The sequence below is a fragment of the Schistocerca serialis genome, chromosome 9 (genome assembly GCF_023864345.2).
Source record: "Schistocerca serialis cubense isolate TAMUIC-IGC-003099 chromosome 9, iqSchSeri2.2, whole genome shotgun sequence".
Taxonomy (NCBI): domain Eukaryota; kingdom Metazoa; phylum Arthropoda; class Insecta; order Orthoptera; family Acrididae; genus Schistocerca; species Schistocerca serialis.
Window position 1 is genome coordinate 125,042,336 of NC_064646.1, and position 20,529 is coordinate 125,062,864.

A 20,529-nucleotide genomic window follows, 5' to 3' on the forward strand; every position below is an offset into this window, starting at 1 on the left:
TATGATTTTTGTTACAGGAGCATCGGCATATATAGTGTACGATTCTCCATTGTACCTTTTCCTCCAGTGTTCTCTCTCATACACAGGGCCAATTATTCTCCTCAAAACTTTCCTCTCAAATCCGGCGAGCAGCCTTGCATCCATTTCCGTCAAGGGACATGTTTCTGAAGCATAAGTGAGAACTGGTCTAAAAAGGGTTTTATAAACGTGAACTTCGTTGGGCGGCTGAGGAGTCTTGACTGGAATAAATTACTCAAGGTGAAATATGCCTTATTTGCTGATTTCAGCCTAATTTTAATTTCAGTTGAGATGTCATTAAAGCAAATGACTGTGGAACCAAGATACCTGAAGCTATCTACTCTTTCAAATGTGTATCCACTCACAGTGAAAGTTGACGGCATATTGGGTTGATATGCTTTCCCACAGGCCATGTTTTTAATTTTATCTTCATCATGAGACCCATCTTCTTACTTGCTTGACTTAAGGCTGTAAAAGCTTCTTCCAGTACTGGTACTGCCCGTGCTATGATGTCTATGTCCTCTGCATATGCCAAAATCTGCACTGAATTGTAAAAGATGGTGCCCCTGGTCTGTAGACCTGCTTCCCTAATCACCTTTTCTTCTTGTTTTTTCCCACGAGGTCTGAGTGCCAGCCGCGGTGGCCAAACGATTCTAGGCGCTTCAGTCCGGAACCGCGCAACTGCTAAGGTCGCAGGTTCAAATCCTGCCTCGGGCAAGGATGTGTGTGATGTCCTTAGGTTAGTTAGGTTTAAGTAGTTCTAGGGGACTGATGACCTCAGATGTTAAGTCCCATAGTGCTCAGAGCCATTTGAAGCATTTGAGGTCTGAGTAATTTCCTCGAACTCGAATGTAGCTTCTTACATCAGACATCATCATTTTAACCATTCTAAGGAATTTTCCATGTATCACCATCTCCTGTAAGGCATGAAACAACTGGTTTCTATTGATGCAGCCTTAAAGTCAATAAAGAGGTGATGTGTTCCACTTCTATACTCAACAGTTTTCTCCAAAATTTGATACAGGTTGAAAATCTATTGCTGACCTTCCTCACCAAAATCTGCACTGACTTGTAAAAGATGGTGCCCCTGGTCTGTAGACCTGCTTCCCTAATCACCTTTCTTCTTGTTTTTTTTCCCAGGAGGTCTGAGTGCCAGCCGCGGTGACCAAACGGTTCTAGGCGCTTCAGTCCGGAACCGCGCAAATTTTACTCTCATTTATTATGTTTCCTTCTTCATCTCTAATCAAGCTGGTTACATGAGCAAATTGTCTTCTAGTGTTGTTTACTTTTATAAAGAACTTCCTTGTTTCATTCTTCTTCTTGGACAATTCCATACATTCTATTTCAGCCTTAGTCCATTCCCTTTTCTTTCGGGGATGTGTCATCTTTTTGCCCCTCCTTTTCTCTCGATAATCCTCCAACAAGCTTCTTGTGCAATTAGCCTGTAACGTCTTTTGGTATGCAGTGTTCTTTTCTTCAGTCACACTCTTCATCAAACCATGTTGGCCTTACTGATTTCCTCTCCATCTCTAGTGTTTCCTTAGCTGAAATGTCTATAGCTCTTTTTACAGTCAACCATTTTTGTTCTATGTCATTACTGTCTCGCATTGTTCATTGTTCTTGATCTTGTTCCAGGGCCTGAGAAACTTTTCTGACAGTATGATTCGTAAGTTTCTGTTAATTGCAGTGCTGCAATGTTATACTGTTCTTTCCTAGTATATCTTTCTTTCTCAGCATTTGATATCCTTGCTCTTATCTTGGCCATTACAAGAAAATGATCTGAATCCACGTTAAGGCCACAAAAGTTTCGAACATCCAACAAGTTAGATTTATGCCTCTTGGTCTATCAGTAAATGATCAATTTGATTAATGGTTCTACCATCAGGTGACCTCCATGTGCCCTTGTGTATCTCCTTATGGAGAAACCTGTTAGATCCCACTATCATCTTCCGGGAGGCTGCAAAGAGAATCAATCTTATTCCATTATCATTAGTGGATCCATGTTTACTATGGGCTGGAACATGTCTTCTCTTCCAAGTTATGCATTAAAATCAACCAGCACTGTCTTGATGTCACTCCTTGGACATTTATCATAAGCTTTTTCATGGGCATCATAGAAATCATATTTTAGGTCTTCAATAGATTCTTCTGTTGGTGCATGTACATTAATTATACTATAATTAAAGAATCTTCCTTTAATTCTAATTACTGATAGCCTTGGATTAATGGGTAAAATTCATCACCAAATGTTTCAGAACTTTATGAACAGGGAAACCTGTACCAAACTCATGTCTGTTATCATCACAGCTATGGAACATTTCCAATACCCCACTCCCTGTCCATCGAATTTCTTGGATGGCAATAATGCTCTCCTGAGCTTCCCCTGCTGGTCTAATAACAATTATGAACAATTAAATGTTGTGGGGAAAGCGAACCAAAGACTGCAATTTATTGCCAGAACACTTACGAAATGCAAAGGATCTAAAGAGGCTGCCTACATTACACTTGTCTATCCTCTTTTGTAGCAGTGCTGCATGGTGTGGGATCCTTACCAGATAGGATTAATGGAGTACATCGAGAAAGTTCACAAAAGAGCAGCACAATTTGTATTATTCTGAAATAGGGGAGAGAGTGTCACTGACCTGATACAGGATTTGGGGTCGACATCATCAAAACAAAGGCATTTTTCATTGTGGTGGAATCTTCTCATGAAATATCAATCACTAACTTTCTCCTCCGAAAGTGAAAATATTTTATTGACGCCAACCTAATCATCATAATAAAATTAGGGAAATCACAGCTTGGACAGAAATATATAGGTGTTCGTTTTTTTTCACGCGCTTTGAGATTGAAATAAGAGAGGATTATGAGGGTGGTTTGATGAACCCTCTGCAAGGTACTTAAGTGTGATCCATGTAGATGTAGAGATTAGCACAGTGCAAAACTGATTTTGAAACAGTTTGCATTAGAGTGAAATTGACAGAAAATGACCATTATATTAAAGTAGCAAAGTTCAATTATTTTAGCAAATGAATAGAAAATAACAATGAGAAACTAAGGCTTATACTGAAATAGACTTCTACTTTGGAATTAGCATGAAAGGCAATTCAAACAATTCTGTCTTAGGCAGTAACAAAGCGATCAACAGCATACAAATATGGTTTCCATTTTTGTAACCTTTTGTTTGTATAATAGATATATTACATGTGGGGCAGCAGATTTGTAGTGTCACTGTTACTATGCGACAAGGCCTTGTAAATTACTTTGATGAGCACATAGAAAGTAGCCTAAAACTTGATACTCGCAACCTACATTCTACATGTCCACATTTCAGCTCTTGTAAACTGAAAAATAATCTAAGTAATACTTCAAAAAAAGAGTAAGGAAATCACAAAGAAAAATTAAAAGATCAGTGCAATCAATAACAACATATATTCAAAAATTTGTTGCTTCAAACACAAATACTTTTATAAAGCACATCAATTTTTGCTACTCTAACCAATTCTCCTCTAAATTCTATTTCGTGTTAGTTACTATTCTGAATCTAATTGTTCTAATAATTCAAAGTACTGACTGTTGCTTGCTTAAAAGTGGTAAATTTTTAATACTTCACTTGCCATACAGATTTAGAATACAACGGGAACCCCACAAACGATGTTATACCGAGAAATGATGCATTTCAATTTTTACAGTTTTTACAAAAGTTCACTGCTAACAGTTTTATAATTTTGTGGTCTTAATGTTCCTTGATAACACTCAAAAATGTCTGTAAACAGCCATCTGATGGCTCGTGTTCCCAGTTATGGATAACATCGAAATGCACTTCATTAAAGTGCTTGGCACTTTAATTTTATTTACATGTCTTATTAATAATAGTTTCTTATATAGAATATAATTCTGCACTTTCTATACTCTGGCTTATATTTAACAACACAATAATCTACTAAGTACTTTCGTTCAAAATTCACATTTCTTGTAAAGTAATGAAGATAATTTTACCAAACCTTCTATATCCTATTTTTACATCAAAACATATGTATTCTCAAAATATCAGCTTTGTATTTACTTTCCCTGCCAAATCTGAAACTAACATAAAGCAAGTGATTTTTGTGGAAAATATTTACTGGGTTTTGCTCAAACTTTGTATTTCTTCTATCTATGTCATTCTGCACTATTCTATGAACAAATTACAAAATTATAACAATACCTAATTTTTGCAACACATTTTGTGGTAGATTTACACACAGACGCTGTGCTCTGTATGACCTTGGTGTTGAGTAGAAAGAACAAACTGACTTTGACTTATACACTGAGCATATGTACAGGGTGGCGCAGGGGAACGGGAAATTTTGAATGTTACAGTTGGCAGCACTGTAGCGCCGGCAGATGTTCGAAACTTTGCACAATTGATGTGAACGCATTGCCATGTAGTAATCATGGAGAATTGGACTGGTGCGGAATGTGCAGTAGCTGTGGGAGCATTTTACAAAAATAGTGATAGTGCGACTGCCGCGCAGAGAACATTTCGACAGCATTACCAGCTTGGACGTCATGGACGTGTCCCATCTGCGCATGCGATTACAACGTGGGCGGGTAATTTTGAAGAAACAGGATCTGCCTTGAAAAAGAAACCTCCAGGTGGCATTCCAACGGTACATACCCCAGAGAACATTGAAGCTGCTAGAGCTGCAATCGAGAGAAGTCCTCGCCGCTCCGTTCGACAACATACATCTTCGCTGGGGATTAAGCGATGAAGCTTACAAAGAATACTGCACGAATTAGACTTCCACCCCTATAAGTTGCAGATTGTGCAACACTTACATGAACGAGACCCAGCGTCACATATGGAGTTTAGTAGCCAGATATTGGCTAAAATCAACGAGGACACGAATTTCCTTGGTAACTTACGGATATTAGACGAAGCCCATTTCCACCTGAACGGATTCGTGAACAAACAGAATTTTCATTATTGGGCACAGGACAATCCTTGTGAGTTTCACCAGCGACCACTACATAGCGCCAAGGTCACAATATGGTGTGCTGTATCATGTCATGGTGTTATCGGCCCTTATTTTTTTTAACATGAGGATGGTAGTGCAGTGACAGTAACATCCACTCAATATATTGAAATGCTTCAAACATTCTTTACACTGAGACTGTACGAGCTTAATCTTAACGTCGAAAACATGTGGTTTCAGCAGGACAGAACCATGTCACACACTGCTCGACAATCAATGGCAGCAGTTCGTCAATTGTTTGGAAGACGCATTATTTCACGTAACGGTGACATTGCATGGCCTGCGAGATCCCCTGATCTTAGTGTGTGTGACTTATTCCTGTGGGGATATCTTAAAGGCAAGGTGTACCGTACACGTCCTGCAACAATCCATGAACTGAATGAACTGAAGGAGAACATTGAAAACAAAATCACTGCCATTCCCCAAGATTTGCTACACCGCGCATTCCAGAGTTTTCATAACAGGCTGTGAAGAGTGTGAAAGCCGAATGGGAGCACATCTTTCTGATGTCATCTTTAAAAAGTAAAGAGACACTTTTGGACATTTTGATTGTAAAGACATACTGAATAATGGCATACTGAATACATTCACTTTCGTTAATAAATTACTAGTTTTATGAATTTATTCATGGAAATGACGTTATTTCGAAATTTCCCGTTTCCCTGCACCACCCTGTATATTGTGACATTTGTCTACCATCACTGCGTGATGCATGTATTTGGCAATTTTAAATGATAGTCATTAAGATCAGGCACTTTCAGTGCAGCCTCAGTAGGTCAGACTTGAGAATGAAACTGTTGGGTCGAAACTCATCGCCAAAAAAATGTACTGCAACTGTGATAGATTTGTAATAAACTCTTCATGAAGTTTACAAATGTTAATGGGAATTGCGGACACAAAAGCAAAGTTTCCAGTAGAGAAAAAATGACTTGTTGACTTTAGTAGAATGAATCGATGCACTGAATGAACCACCAGAGAGTGGAGGAAATCTATCAGAGCAGAGACACAGAGGTTAAACAAGTAAAATTCACATAAATGTCTGTTGAATACATACAGGAAAGGGAGTACAAGGCCTGAATAAGACATTAATTTGGTAGGTTTCCAAACTTAGAGATATTCAACATCCACAAAATGTGACAATAAGGGTCACAAAATGTGAAGAACTTTCTGCAACATATGTAAGGCATTACTCATGGATGTCAGAGGAAGCTAGTCAAACAATCAACAAGGGGTGCAGCTACAAGTTACTTCACAGTACGATAGTCGCAATAACTCAAACCATCAGGTAGCATGCACCCTGTATCTTTCGTCAAACAGTTTCTAAGTGCTCTCTTGTCTTTGTGGACTGGAAAAATGAAGACTGACTTTGTCACAGGTTACATGCATGAAAAGTTATTGCACAAGCCATCAGAGCTGTAGAAGACTGTAAAAATAACCAACATTCTGAATGTTGTGTGTGTGTGTGTAATGGTGGGTGGGTGGATGTGGATGGGTGTGGGTGGAGGGGGGTGTGTGTGTGTGTGTGTGTGTGTGTGTGTGTGTGTGTGTGTGTTTGAGGTTTACGGGCGCTAAACAGCGGGGTCATCAGCGCCCAAACGCATAAAAACAGGAACACAGGGGGTGGGGAGTGTGTGTTTGTGCATGTTTTTCTTCTACAACTGAAGGAGGACTCTGTCTGACAGCTTAGCATACTTTTAAATGTGCCTGTCTGCCCCTCAATGCCTCCTCTAAAGTGGTAAGTAGCAATGTATCCTATTTCATATTGTTAATATCGTTGTTATTCCATTCCGAATTTCTACTGCCTGATTATACCTGTAATTTTTCAGAAAAAAGTGTGCTGCTGCTCTATTGTTGAAGAGCTGGGCATTCAATGAATCATCACTGCATTTCTGGCGAAGACCTTCTGTATAACTTATGATGGCAACACGATATTTTTTGCACTTGAAGTTAAAGTTTCCATCTTCCTTGTATGTGGCTGCTAATTCTGTAAAGTACAGAAAGTTTAATACTTTAGTAATCATGAAGTAGATCTACAAACTGCTCACTTAATATTTAGCAATAATGATGTTCACAACTGTAATGGTCATAACCATCATATCAAAGAGACAATAATGAAATGAAAATCACTACATACATTAGTCTTTAGACAGCAGATAGATTTATATTTTCTACACAGTGCTATGTAATGAGAAAATTATTAGTGATACTGGAGCATAAGGCTGACAAATGAGGATGATGAAAAAATAAAACAATCAATGGAAGAAAACTGTTTATCCTGCAATGGAAGAACAGCTACATCAATAGCAATAAAAAAAATGCTTTATTTTCATCTTAAATGCAATGCACTTTTATTTTATCTCATGAATGCCAGTGACTTTAATGTTACAGACTTGGAAAGCTGTACTGGAGAATATGTCAGTGAAAGGCTTTGTGTTTTCCAGTGACTGACAATCCTACTCATCAGTCAACATTATGACAAAGTGGACACCTTACAAATCCCAAGGCAAAAAGATCTGGCAGTGCCTTCCTTTGATCTGTAGACTATGAGTATAGGTATTGTTTAAATGACTGTACAGAGTGCTTATGTGGTATAGAGCAGTACCTGTGTTATTATGGATGGCGAATGAAACAAAAGGAAGAGAGAGGGCTGTAGTGATGCATAGAATAACATTAAAATTTAATCCACAAACGTAATTTTAAGTTTACTGTCTAAAAGAAAAGGAAAAAGATGTAAAGTAACATGTGATGTTTCTCAGTTCCATGTCAATGATTGCAAACAAACATTTGCTGGTTACAGACTTGGTCAATTGCATCAGAATTATTCTACTGGTGTTGTCGCTTAGTCTGACGAGAAACTTCCACATTGCACGCACAATAAACAACCTGATACTAAGGAAGTTATTAATGTGATGTATGGTAACATTTGTAACTACATATTGCATGTACTTCAAAAACAAAATTGTTCTATTCAAGTTGACATATTGCAAAAGGTGGTGCTAATTTTGAGCATTTGAATATAGTAATGAAATATACGAATACATGGGAATCCATCATTATTATCAGGGAGAGAATATAAAAGCAAGCACTTAAAGTAAGCCACCCTATCAACTCTTTCATTTATTGAGCTGCTTATAAAGGTTGCCTTTTATCAGCAAACTGTCATTTAAGAGAATAATTGAACAAAAATAATCATATAAAATTAAATTGTAAAATAAAACTGCCTTCACTCCGAAGATTGTTTTGAACACAACAGAGCTTTAGTAGATATGATTCTATTGGAGCTGATACGATATTGCCTTCCTTTGACCTTTGAACTGACTTATTCATCCTGATTTAGCAGACCTACAGTTCAATGTAGGCTCCAAACTACAGAGCAACTTGGCATATTTCACATTAAAAAAATCATTTCCTGAGCTGAAAGAAGCAATAAGTGAAAAAAAAAATTTCTGAAACCAACAACATAGGATTTTTAAACTAGTATTCATTCACTGTGACCAGCTGAAATAGAATTTATTAAATACTATGATGAATTTTCAAACAAAATACAAGCAACTTCAACTTCAGACTGAAATCCAAGTTAAATCAGTTTGTAACAGTGGTGCAACTTGGTGGCAGCACACAGACAGCTCTTACTGAATAACAACAAGGGTGATATTGAGATTTATGCCTTTAGCTAGCACCAAAACTGTTGTACATGCTTTAAGTCTTTTGCCAGATGTGGAATAAACACACGTGCGCACACACAAACACACACACACACACACACACACACACACACACACACACACAGCCACCATTGTCTCTGGACACTATGACTCAACTGTAACTTTGTCTGAAGTGAGCAGTAACCTATGCTGGAGTGGGTAGCAGGGGTACAGAAAAGATAGGGTAGAGATGGGGAGGGATAGGGGGAGGGATAGCACAGTAAGAGTGGTGGGAGATGTCAGCACTGCCTGTGGGAGTGTGCAGGGACATGGTGGGGACAGGACAGTGGGATGCTAGGTGCAGCATGGGAAAGCTATGATGGGAGGTGAAAGGGGGGGGGGGGGGGCTAAGACAGCACCAAGGGGAAAGGAGAGGTAAGTGAAAGGGGGAAAGACTGAGCTGGATGGATAGAACACATGTAGTGCTGGTGTGGGAACAGGAAAAGGGATAGGCAGGTGGGCTGAGACTACCAAAGGTTGGTGCCTGGGGAGTGATGAGCTCAAAGTGTATATTTTGCAAGGTGAGTTGCCATGTGTGCAATTCATAAAAATGGTTTTCATCAGAAGAATCAAAGTGGCACAGGTTGTGAAGCATTAGCTGAAGTCAAGCACATCATGCTGGATGGCATGCTCAGCTAATGGGTGATCCAGCTGTCTCTTGGCCACAATTTGGCAGTGTCATTCATGCAGACAGGCAGCTTGTTAGTGGTGAGGCCCACACACAATGCCGCACAGTCAATAGATTACATGGCTGCTTCCACAGGGTGCCCTGTCTTTGATGGGATAAGAGATGCATGTGACAGGGCAGGGGTAGGTGGTAGTGGGAGGATACACAATGAGAGGTAGTTGAAACCCTGGTGGAGAACACGTTTCAGTCGCCCCAATTCTCAGTGATACTGGATACTGAGTTACAAGGGGGAGTGTGGGGGTGCTTCTTTGTGGCCAGTGAACAGGTATGTGAAGGATTGTAGGTGACTGGAAAGACAAGGTGGGGAGGGTAATTTCAGTCTGCAAAGGCCTCATTGAGATGCTTGGCATATTTGGTGTAGGACTGCTTGTCACTAGAGATGCAACAACTGCAGGTGGCTAGGCTATATGGAAGGGACTTCTTGGTGTGGAAAGGGGGAGCTGTGGATGTGCAGGTATTGCTGGTGCTTGGTAGGTATTATGTGGATGAAGTATTAATGTAGCTGACCTTGATGTGGAGGTCAACATTGAGGAAGCTGGCTTGTTGGGCTGAAAAGGACCAGATGAAGCAAATGAGGAAGAAGGTGTTGAGGTTATGGAGGAATGTGGGTAGGGTACCATTACCATCAGCCAAGAGTATGAGGATGTTATCAATGAATTCGAACCAGATGAGGGGTTTGGAATTCTGAGACACAAATAGGTTGGCATAGGATGGTGTCATGTGTGTTCTCATATGGCTGTACCACAGAGCTGTTTGCAGGTGATGCCTTCAAAGACGTTTTTGTGTATTAGGCTACAGCGGGTCATGACAACCAGGAACAAGGTTGTTGGTTTGGAGTTGGTCAGGCATTGGGAAAGAAGGCATTCAATAGCGGCAAGGCCATGTGCATTGCAAATGTTAGTGTAGAGGGAGGTGGTGTCGACATAAGTGATCAGAAGGATACTGGATGGTAAAGAAACAGGAACTTGGAGAATCGGTAGAGAAAGTGGTTAATGTATTTTGTATAGGAGGGTAGATTATGATAATAGGCTACTGGGTTGGTCTGTCAGTGAGGATGTAGTAACTAGCCACAATGGGACGTCCTTGGTGGTTGGATTTATGTACTTTAGGATGTTAGTAGAAGGTACGAGTGCAAGGAGTAGTGGGTGTGAGAAGGAAGATAGATTCAGCGTTCAGCGGAGAGGTTTTGGGATGGATCTAGAGATTTGAGAAGGGAGTGCAGATCCTCCTCGGTTTCTGGAATGGTGTCTTTGTGGCAGGACTTGTAGGTGGCAGGTGGCAGAGTCTCTTCAACAGGTAATCCCTGCTGTTCTTAACCACATTGGTGTAGCCTTTGTCAACTGGTAGGATTACATCGTTGGTATCAGTTTTCATATTGAGAAACTTGGGGACAGATTCGGGGCCCAGATTCAAGGTTAGGAAATCCTGGAGAGTTTGTAGTGTGTCTGCAAGGCAGGATTTGTCAGCTGTGAGGGTATGTGGAAAAGGTTTGATGGAGGCTTTTGCAGTGGTACTGGAGAGTAGTAATCAAATAGAGTGAACAGTTTTTTGATGTGGTGTTGTGCAGGCTTCTGCAGTTCATTGAGAGCGAGCTTTTCAATCTGGGAGATGGGATGCAAGAATTGGGGATTACAGAGCAGGAGGATTTTACAGGTGGAGAAGAGGTAGTGCAAGGAAGCTTGGACCTGATTTATATGGTTTTAGAAGACTAAGTTGGTACAGACCACGACAACAGACAGGTCATTGTAGAAGAAGGATTTGCAATCAGGGTGATTTGATGCTAAACAACAACGTAGGAACAGTATGTGGAACTGGGTTCTGGCTAGAAATAGGGAAACTTTTCTGTGTTGACAAAGACAGAAGGAAAAAGGATCAATACTGGAGGGTATAAAATGTGTAAAACAGGTGGGAATACAAAAAAACTGAAAACCAAAGGACTCCTTCCACCAATCCCCATTTTCTAAGGGTCCTGTAAAACAATGCATTAACACAACAGGCCCAATAACTGTCTATCATACCACAGAACACATTTACAGGGATGTGTTCCTGAAGATTTGTCTTCATAAAGGCTTGTGGGTTTTCTTAGACTACCAATGTGAGTTATGAGAGTTACTGATGCAGCCACGAGTGAAATTGGTTTCATCAATAAATGCAATTAATTGAGTTACTGGGTGATTTGCAGTTAGCTGACAAAATTCTAATCACCCTTCTCAAAGCTGTTGAATCTGCAATAAATGATATGCACAGGTGCCATACATAAATGATGTCCACCAAATTCTTGTATGTGGAACATCAATACATGTGGAAATTCGGTGTTTGCTTGTTGAAGGACAATGTTCTACCAATTGAATAATGTCTTCTACATCATCCACATACAGTTCAACTGCACAACTGAATGAGACATGACAGCTGGGCACTATGCCAGACTCACACAGTTGAGTAAAAACACAAATAAACGCTCTTGAATCAGGTGCTCTGTGGCTACCATAATTTCTACTACAAGCAGCAGCAGCATTTTCATTATAAAGTCTGAAACAAATTTCATACCAGCATACTCAAAACTTGTAAATATGTGTGGCATGCTTAAATAACAGAGCAGAGTTGACCAATAAATCATGATCACAATCACAATTGAAAAATTCAATCATGTAAATTCAAGGACGCCACCTCGAAGTTAACGACACAATTCATCAGAAGACAAATATGTGCACTAGTAATTACCTATTGAAGTTTAGGTGTGTGTTAGCATTTTTCATTTTACTGTAGAAGCAGTGTGTGTGATAAATGTGGATGTTGTTGTAGGTTAGTGAGTTTGGAAGAATCATGTCAGGATTGTTGGTGGGTGTTTCATTGGGATGACTCTGAGGCCAGTAAGGTAACAGATGAGACTCTCCCACGAAGTTGTAGATTATGCCATTGAGACAAGAGAGTCATGGAACAAGGAAGAAAGATTTGTGCCCTTCAGGTAGAATTAAAAATAGTGATTTTTGTATAAGACAGACTAAAGGGAGAATGAGATAACGGGGCCTGGGGAAAGGCAACAAGTAATAAGCAAAAGCAGAGAAGCTCAGGAATCACATTTTCAATCCCTGGGTTAGCAATCATTTTAATTGGTTACTTGAAATACAAAAAGAGCCTCCACCAATGTTTGAGCACAGCAGAGCACAGCTGGACTCATAGCAACAGCTTAATAGCTATGTCGGTAGAGAAGTCAATTAGGAAGAAAAGACTGCAAAGTAGCAGGCACAGGAAGGGTTTATGCCATTGCTACAGGAAAAGCTACGTATAGTATATCAGATCACAAGCATAATAAAACCTAGTACCAAGCTTTGCCAGAACATAAGGGCTTTATGAACATATTTCCATGAAAATCATATACTTACAGTACGAGCAACACGAAACAACCTGGCTGGCAACTTAGATTATAGCAATAAATGTGTATAATATAAAGAAAGGATAGATTGCCCTTATCATAAAGAAAAAAAGTTTAGTTGTAGACAGGCACAATGAAAACAAACTTAACACATTAGTGTTTGGCCAAATTCTTTATCAGGAAAGGACACACACACACACACACACACACACACACACACACACACACACAAAAGAAATCATTGACATAAGCAAGGTTGGTTGGTTGGGTTAAAGATTAAAGGGACCAAACTACAAAGGTCATCGGTCCCTTGTTTCATAAAAACACAGAGCAGAGTGAAACTATCCACCAGTCAGGCGAAGCACGAAAAGAAAAATTCCGGGGGAAGAAAAGCCCCATAGTCCATTGTAAGAGAACACGGAAAACAGAGCACAGCAACAAAAACAACATAGAGAACAAAGGCAGAAGGAATTAAAACTGCACAGCAGAGGACTGTGGCTGGCTGATCACGAAAATAATAGGATGAGCCAGCAAAATAATAGGATGAGCCAGCCACTCTGCAACACGTTAAAACCTCCAGCCTAAAAGTTTAGGGCGGAGTCGAATCACAACACAAAACTAATTAAAAGAGAGAGCTCAAAAGAGGGTGATATTAAAAAAAAATTTTAATGGACCTATAAAAGCCGCTTGCACAAATAAAACTTAAAACCCGATCTGCCATAGAGACATTGTCACCTAAAAGAGATGATAAAGCACCCTGGAGATTAAAAGTTCGCCTGAGGGCGGTTAAAAGAGGACAGTCCAACAATATATGGGCCACCGTCATAATCGCACCACAGCGACAATGAGGGGGGTCCTCTCGACGCAGCAGATGACCATGCGTCAGCCAAGAGTGACCAATGCGGAGCCTACAGAGAACCACAGAATCCCTGCGAGAGGCCCGCATGGAGGAACCCCACACGGTCGTGGCCTCCTTTACACGCCGCAGCTTGTTGGGTACAGACAGGGTGCGCCATTCGTCTGCCCACATCCCAAAGACCCGACGGCGTAACACCCCCCACACACACATGACCTACATATCGCAGCTTGGACCGGAATTCCAGTCTGAGCTGCCAGAGATGATAGCTATGTGTGTGTGTGTGTGTGTGTGTGTGAGATGTGCTTGCTAGTGAGAATGAACGTGTATGTGTGTTTCGTTTTCTGATGAAGGCATGGGCCAAAAGCTAATGTATAAGCGTCTTTTCATTGTGTCTGTTTGCAACTTAATGTGTCATCTTTATGATGAGTACCAATCTATCTTTTCCTTATACTGCCCTGACCTGGAGCTTCCGGTATTAAGTGACCTGGAGATAACAGGGGTGTAAACAGCACACATTCATATGAGATTTATGGTGGTTTTGCAGTGTCTTAACTAACCCTGAGTTAACACAGCTGTCAGCTGTGTAAATACAGAACAGAGTGGATTTCTTTAGATGGAAAAAAAGTCTCATATCTATACTGTACTTGCTGTTGCAATTGGGAGACGGGGATATATAAATAATGGCCTGCACCTGAATAATAGGGGGAAGGTCAGATTAGTTGTAAGGGTAGCCAGAAGCACTCAATGCAAAAACCCTGTTATTACCTGAGTCAGAGGGACACATTTTTTTGGTTAGTGTTAGATTACAGAGAAACAGTCTTGAAATAAAATAGGTTACCAGGTATACATATTGATGTAAACATGAACTTGATGAAGCATACTACTGAGCTGCTCACTTTTGCTCTTCATATTGTTGTTGTTGTTGTGGTCTTCAGTCCTGAGACTGGTTTGATGCAGCTCTCCATGCTACTTTATCCTGTGCAAGCTTCTTCATCTCCCAGTACCTACTGCAACCTACATCCTTCTGAATCTGCTTAATGTATTCACCTCTTGGTCTCCCTTTACGATTTTTACCCTCCACACTGCCCTCCAATACTAAATTGGTGATCCCTGAAGCCTCAGAACATGTGCTACCAACCGATCCCTTTTTCTCACGTTGTGCCACAAACTTCTCTTCTCCCCAATCCTATTCAATACTTCCTCATTAGTTATGTGATCTACCCATCTAATCTTCAGCATTCTTCTGTAGCACCACATTTCGAAAGCTTCTATTCTCTTCTTGTCCAAACTATTTATCGTCCATGTTTCATTTCCATACATGGCTACACTCCATACAAAAAATACTTTTAGAAATGACTTCCTGACACTTAAATCTATACTCGATGTTAACAAATTTCTCTTCTTCAGAAACGCTTTCCTTGCCATTGCCAGTCTACATTTTATATCCTCTCTACTTCGACAATCATCAGTTATTTTGCTCCCCAAATAGCAAAACTCCTTTACTACTTTAAGTGTCTCGTTTCCTAATCTAATTCCCTCAGCATCACCCGACTTAATTCGACTACATTCCATTATCCTCGTTTTGCTTTTGTTGATGTTCATCTTATACCTCCTTTCAAGACGCTATCCATTCCGTTCAACTGCTCTTCCAAGTCCTTTGCTGTCTCTGACGGAATTACAATGTCATCGACAAACCTCAAAGTTTTTATTTCTCCTCCATGGATTTTAATACCTACTCCGAATTTATCTTTTGTTTCCTTTACTGCTTGCTCAATATACAGATTGAATAACATCGGGGAGAGGCTACAATCCTGTCTTACTCCCTCCCCAACCACTGCTTCCCTTTCATGTCCCTCGACTCTTATAACTGCCATCTGGTTTCTGTACAAATTGTAAATAGCCTATTGCTCCCTGTATTTTACCCCTGCCACCTTCAGAATCTGAAAGAGAGTATTCCAGTCAACGTTGTCAAAAGCTTTCTCTAAGTCTACAAATGCTAGAAATGTAGGTTTGCCTTTCCTTAATCTTTCTTCTAAGATAAGTCGTAAGGTCAGTATTGCCTCACATGTTCCAGTATTTCTACGGAATCCAAACTGATCTTCCCCGAGGTCGGCTTCTACTAGTTTTTCCATTCGTCTGCAAAGAATTCGTGTTAGTATTTTGCAGCTGTGGCTTATTAAACTGACTGTTCGGTAATTTTCACATCTGTCAACACCTGCTTTCTTTGGGATTGGAATTATTATATTCTTCTTTAAGTCTGAGAGTATTTCGCCTGTTTCATACATCTTGCTCACCAGATGGTAGAGTTTTGTCAGGACTGGCTCTCCCAAGGCCGTCAGTAGTTCCAATGGAATGTTGTCTACTCCGGGGGCCTTGTTTCGACTCACGTCTTTCAGTGCTCTGTCAAACTCTTCATGCAGTATCGTATCTCCCATTTCATCTTCATCTACATCGTCTTCCATTTCCATAATATTGTCCTCAAGTACATCGCCCTTGTATAGACCCTCTATATATTCATTCCACCTTTCTGCTTTCCCTTCTTTGCTTAGAACTGGGTTTCCATCTGAGCTCTTGATGTTCATACAAGTGGTTCTCTTATCTCCAAAGGTCTCTTTAATTTTCCTGTAGGCAGTATCTATCTTACCCCTAGTGAGATAAGCCTCTACATCCTTACATTAGTCCTCTAGCCATCCCTGCTTAGCCATTTTGCACTTCCTGTTGATCTCATTTTTGAGACGTTTGTATTCCTTTTTGCCTGCTTCATTTACTGCATTTTTATATTTTCTCCTTTCATAAATTAAATTCAACATTTCTTCTGTTACCCAAGGATTTCTACTAGCCCTCGTCTTTTTACCTACTTGATCCTCTGCTGCCTTCACTACTTCATCCCTCAAAGCTACCCATTCTTCTTCTACTGTATTTCTTTCCCCCATTCCTGTCAATTGTTCCCTTATGCTCTTCCTGAAACTCTGAACAACCTCTGGTTCTTTCAGTTTATCCAGGTCCCATCTCCTTAAGTTCCCACCTTTTTGCAGTTTCTTCAGTTGTAATCTACAGGTCATAACCAATAGATTGTGGTCAGAGTCCACATCTGCCCCTGGAAATGTCTTACAATTTAAAACCTGGTTCCTAAATCTCTGTCTTACCACTATATAATCTATCTGATACCTTTTAGTATCTCCAGGGTTCTTCCATGTATACAACCTTCTTTCATGATTCTTAAACCTAGTGTTAGCTATGATCAAGTAATGCTCTGTGCAAAATTCTACCAGATGGCTTCCTCTTTCATTTCTCTCCCCCAATCCATATTCACCCACTAAGTTTCCTTCTCTCCCTTTTCCTACTCTCGAATTCCAGTCACCCATGACTATTAAATTTTCGTCACCCTTCACTATCTAAATAATTTCTTTTATCTCATCATACATTTCTTCAATTTCTTCGTCATCTGCAGAGCTAGTTGGCATATAAACTTGTACTACTGTAGTAGGTGTGGGCTTCGTATCTATCTTGGCCACAATAATGCGTTCACTATGCTGTTTGTAGTAGCTTACCCGCATTCCTATTTTCCTTTTCATTATTAAACCTACTCCTGCATTACCCCTATTTGATTTTGTGTTTATAGCCCTGTAGCCACCTGACCAGAAGTCTTGTTCCTCCTGCCACCGAACTTCACTAATTCCCACTATATCTAACTTTAACCTATCCATTTCCCTTTTTACATTTTCTAACCTACCTGCCTGATTAAGTGATCTGACACTCCACACTCCGATCCGTAGAACGCCAGTTTTCTTTCTCCTGATAACGACATCCTCTTGAGTAGTCCCCGCCTGCAGATCCAAATGGGGGACTATTTTACCTCCGGAATATTTTACCCAAGAGGACGCCATCATCATTTAATCATACAGTAAAGCTGCATGCCCTCGGGAAAAATTACGGCCGTAGTTTCCCCTTGCTTTCAGCCGTTCGCAGTACCACCACAGCAAGGCCGTTTTGGTTATTGTTACAAGGCCAGATCAGTCAATCATCCAGACTGTTGCCCTTGCAACTACTGAAAAGGCTGCTGCCCCTCTTCAGGAACCACACGTTTGTCTGGCCTCTCAACAGATACCCCTCCGTTGTGGTTGCACCTACGGTACGGCTATCTGTATCGCTGAGGCACGCAAGCCTCCCCACCAATGGCAAGGTCCATGGTTCATGGGGGGAGGCTCTTCATATTACCGCTTGGAAAAGGAAAATTTTGCATAAATGATAATGCTGGCTGAGTGGGTATGGCAGATCTTGCACCTGGGTCTCCCACAGGGATATGATTCCTGTGGCAAGCGGTTGGGACTGAGAGTGGTGTAGGGACGGACCAGGATGTTGTGGAAGATGGGTAGGCGAAAGAACAGCACTTTAGGAGGGGTGGGAAGGATCTTCGGGGCACGACGGTAGATAATCAAAGCCCCATCCATCAATCCAGTACTTCCTATTCCAGTTCTGTCACAGACTTATCCCGCCCCATCCAAGGCCAGGCCACCTGTGAAATTAACCATGTCATATACCAGCTCTGCTGGAATTCAACAGCTTTTTATCTCGGTATGAATATCAACTGGCTGTCCACCAGGATGAATGGGCACCGCCAAGCTGTGACCAAGAGTGAAGGGGACCACCCTGTGGCACAACATGCAGCTGAATGTTACATGCTTGATTTCAATGCCAGCTTCACAACGCAGGCCATCTGGACCCTCCCCTCCACTGCCATCTTTTCTGAATTGCACAGATGGAAGTTCTCCTTTCAATATATTATCGGCTTCTGAAATCATCCCAGCCTCAACCTATGATAACCTACTGTTCCCACATCCTCCACTCGACAGTTGCCACCCCCTCTGTTGTACACCTTTTCCCAATTCATGGGCCCACACCATCATTGTGCACTGCTCTCTATCAGTGAACCCACTGGTCTTTTCCTCCTTCTCTGCCCATCTTCTTTTCTCCCCCACCCCCCTCCCCTCTCCCAGAGCTTCCTAATACTGTGCTTTGTCCTCCCACAGTCTAGTCCCTGAATGCTCCATCAGATAGGGCTCTTTTCTCCCCTGTGACTGTGTGTGTTTCCTTTTCTGAAGAATGCTTTGCCCAAAAGCTAATTATTTAACAGTTTCTTCGTTCTGCCTGTCTGCTACTGTGTGTGTCACCTTTATGGTGAGTAGCAATCTAACCTTCTCACAATACTGCTGATTTTCCTACCTGGACTTCCCATGATCAATATGAAGTTGACAATTCTTTGATGCTAGGAGGTGTCCCAACATTAACCCTTTAACTGCTCTGGACGTGTTAACATGCGCACCTTTGTACCTGTCCTTATGTGCTCTGAACGTGTTTACGCACGCCACCAATCCTTCTACCTGGTACTCTGAACGTGTCTACAGGCAGACAGAATGGTAGAGCACTTGCCCTTGAAAGGGAAAGGTCCCGAGTTCGAATCTCGGTCCGGCACAAAGTTTTAATTTGCCAGGAAGTTTCATAACAGGGCACACTCCGCTGCAGAGTAAAAATCTCATTCTAAATTGTAAAAATAACTGGCAACAGTAAAACAACATCAAATGAATGTACTTCACGTTGGTATACTCTAGTGGTACTAGGACTAGGCAAGTGATCAGCTGGAGAGGCTGTATGTATTCTACTACACTACTTGTGGGTGTAACAGCGGTATATAATCACACTCAGTATCAGAATAGCAAGCAGAGAGGAAGCCACTGTGGGAACAGTTATGTCAAGTAAAATATTGTGCTTTGGACTCCTGTCATATACGGGTGGCAGCTCAATGATTTGTTTCTGTTCCTGTGCCATCAACTGGTCCAAGTATTTGGGTAATTTGATGTTGTTAGTATCCAGAAGAACTGATTCGATAGGATCTGTATTGAGAGAGAACTTAAATTTACACAATGAATAATAGGAATGGTTTGATAGTAGAAATCAAAGTTTCTTTCAACTGTGTAGAGAATTGAAGTTCATGTCCCAGAATATAGCAATGGGATGATTTGGATAGAAGTGCGTTAATTATCCGCTGAAACTCAGTATATATGTGGGAAGAAAATGGTTCAAATGGCTCTGAGCACTATGGGACTCAACTGCTGAGGTCATTAGTCCCCTAGAACTTAGAACTAGTTAAACCTAACTAACCTAAGGACATCACAAACATCCATGCCCGAGGCAGGATTCGAACCTGCGACCGTAGCGGTGCTGCGGTTCCAGACTGCAGCGCCTTTAACCGCACGGCCACTTCGGCCGGCTATGTGGGAAGAAATTCTAACCGTAACACACAAGTGAAACTAGAATGGGGTACGAGACATTGGGGTACGAGACACTGTATAACCAGCTGGTTCTTATGTGGTAGACAAAATATGCATCAAGTCGATTATAAATTGGGAACACATCAGTGTTTAGTTTCCGCTAATAACAGAGGAATTACACAAACAGGAGATAATGGTGTAGTTGAATCAGTACTTACTGGCAGTTCTGCAACTATGCAGCAGCCAAAGCTGGGTCCTTTGTTCACCAAGCTATGTACTTGCAAGTAATTTTCAGAGAACAAGGAAGATGTAAAACCTGCAGGAATGTGTAAAACCTATATCATTCCAATTGAAGCAATTCACAGGAGACAGATACCAGCAATGAGGAGAATAAGTTTGAAGTAATCTTGAGTCAAATTCACAGTAATGCAGTTATAATACAGTGGTATAAAACTAGAAGTGAGAGAATATATCATTTGAAGAGGGGGGCCATCGTTGTGTTGAGATATTCATACAAGTAGAAAGCAAGGATTTGGTAGGGATCAAAATTCAGCTGAGATTATGTTGTAGGGCAGACTGTATGGCCGACACTAATATTCC

General features: G+C 40.9%; 1 protein-coding gene across 1 annotated transcript in view; it reads right to left on the reverse strand.

Annotated features, from left to right (window-relative positions):
• LOC126418643 (DNA polymerase interacting tetratricopeptide repeat-containing, protein of 47 kDa) overlaps positions 1-20,529 on the reverse strand; it is an 80,633-nt gene that overhangs the window by 39,131 nt on the left and 20,973 nt on the right. Inside the window, exon 3 of the mRNA XM_050085503.1 lies at positions 6,849-7,020. Within this exon, the coding sequence (XP_049941460.1) occupies positions 6,849-7,020 (172 nt within the window). The remainder of the gene's footprint in view (positions 1-6,848; positions 7,021-20,529) is intronic.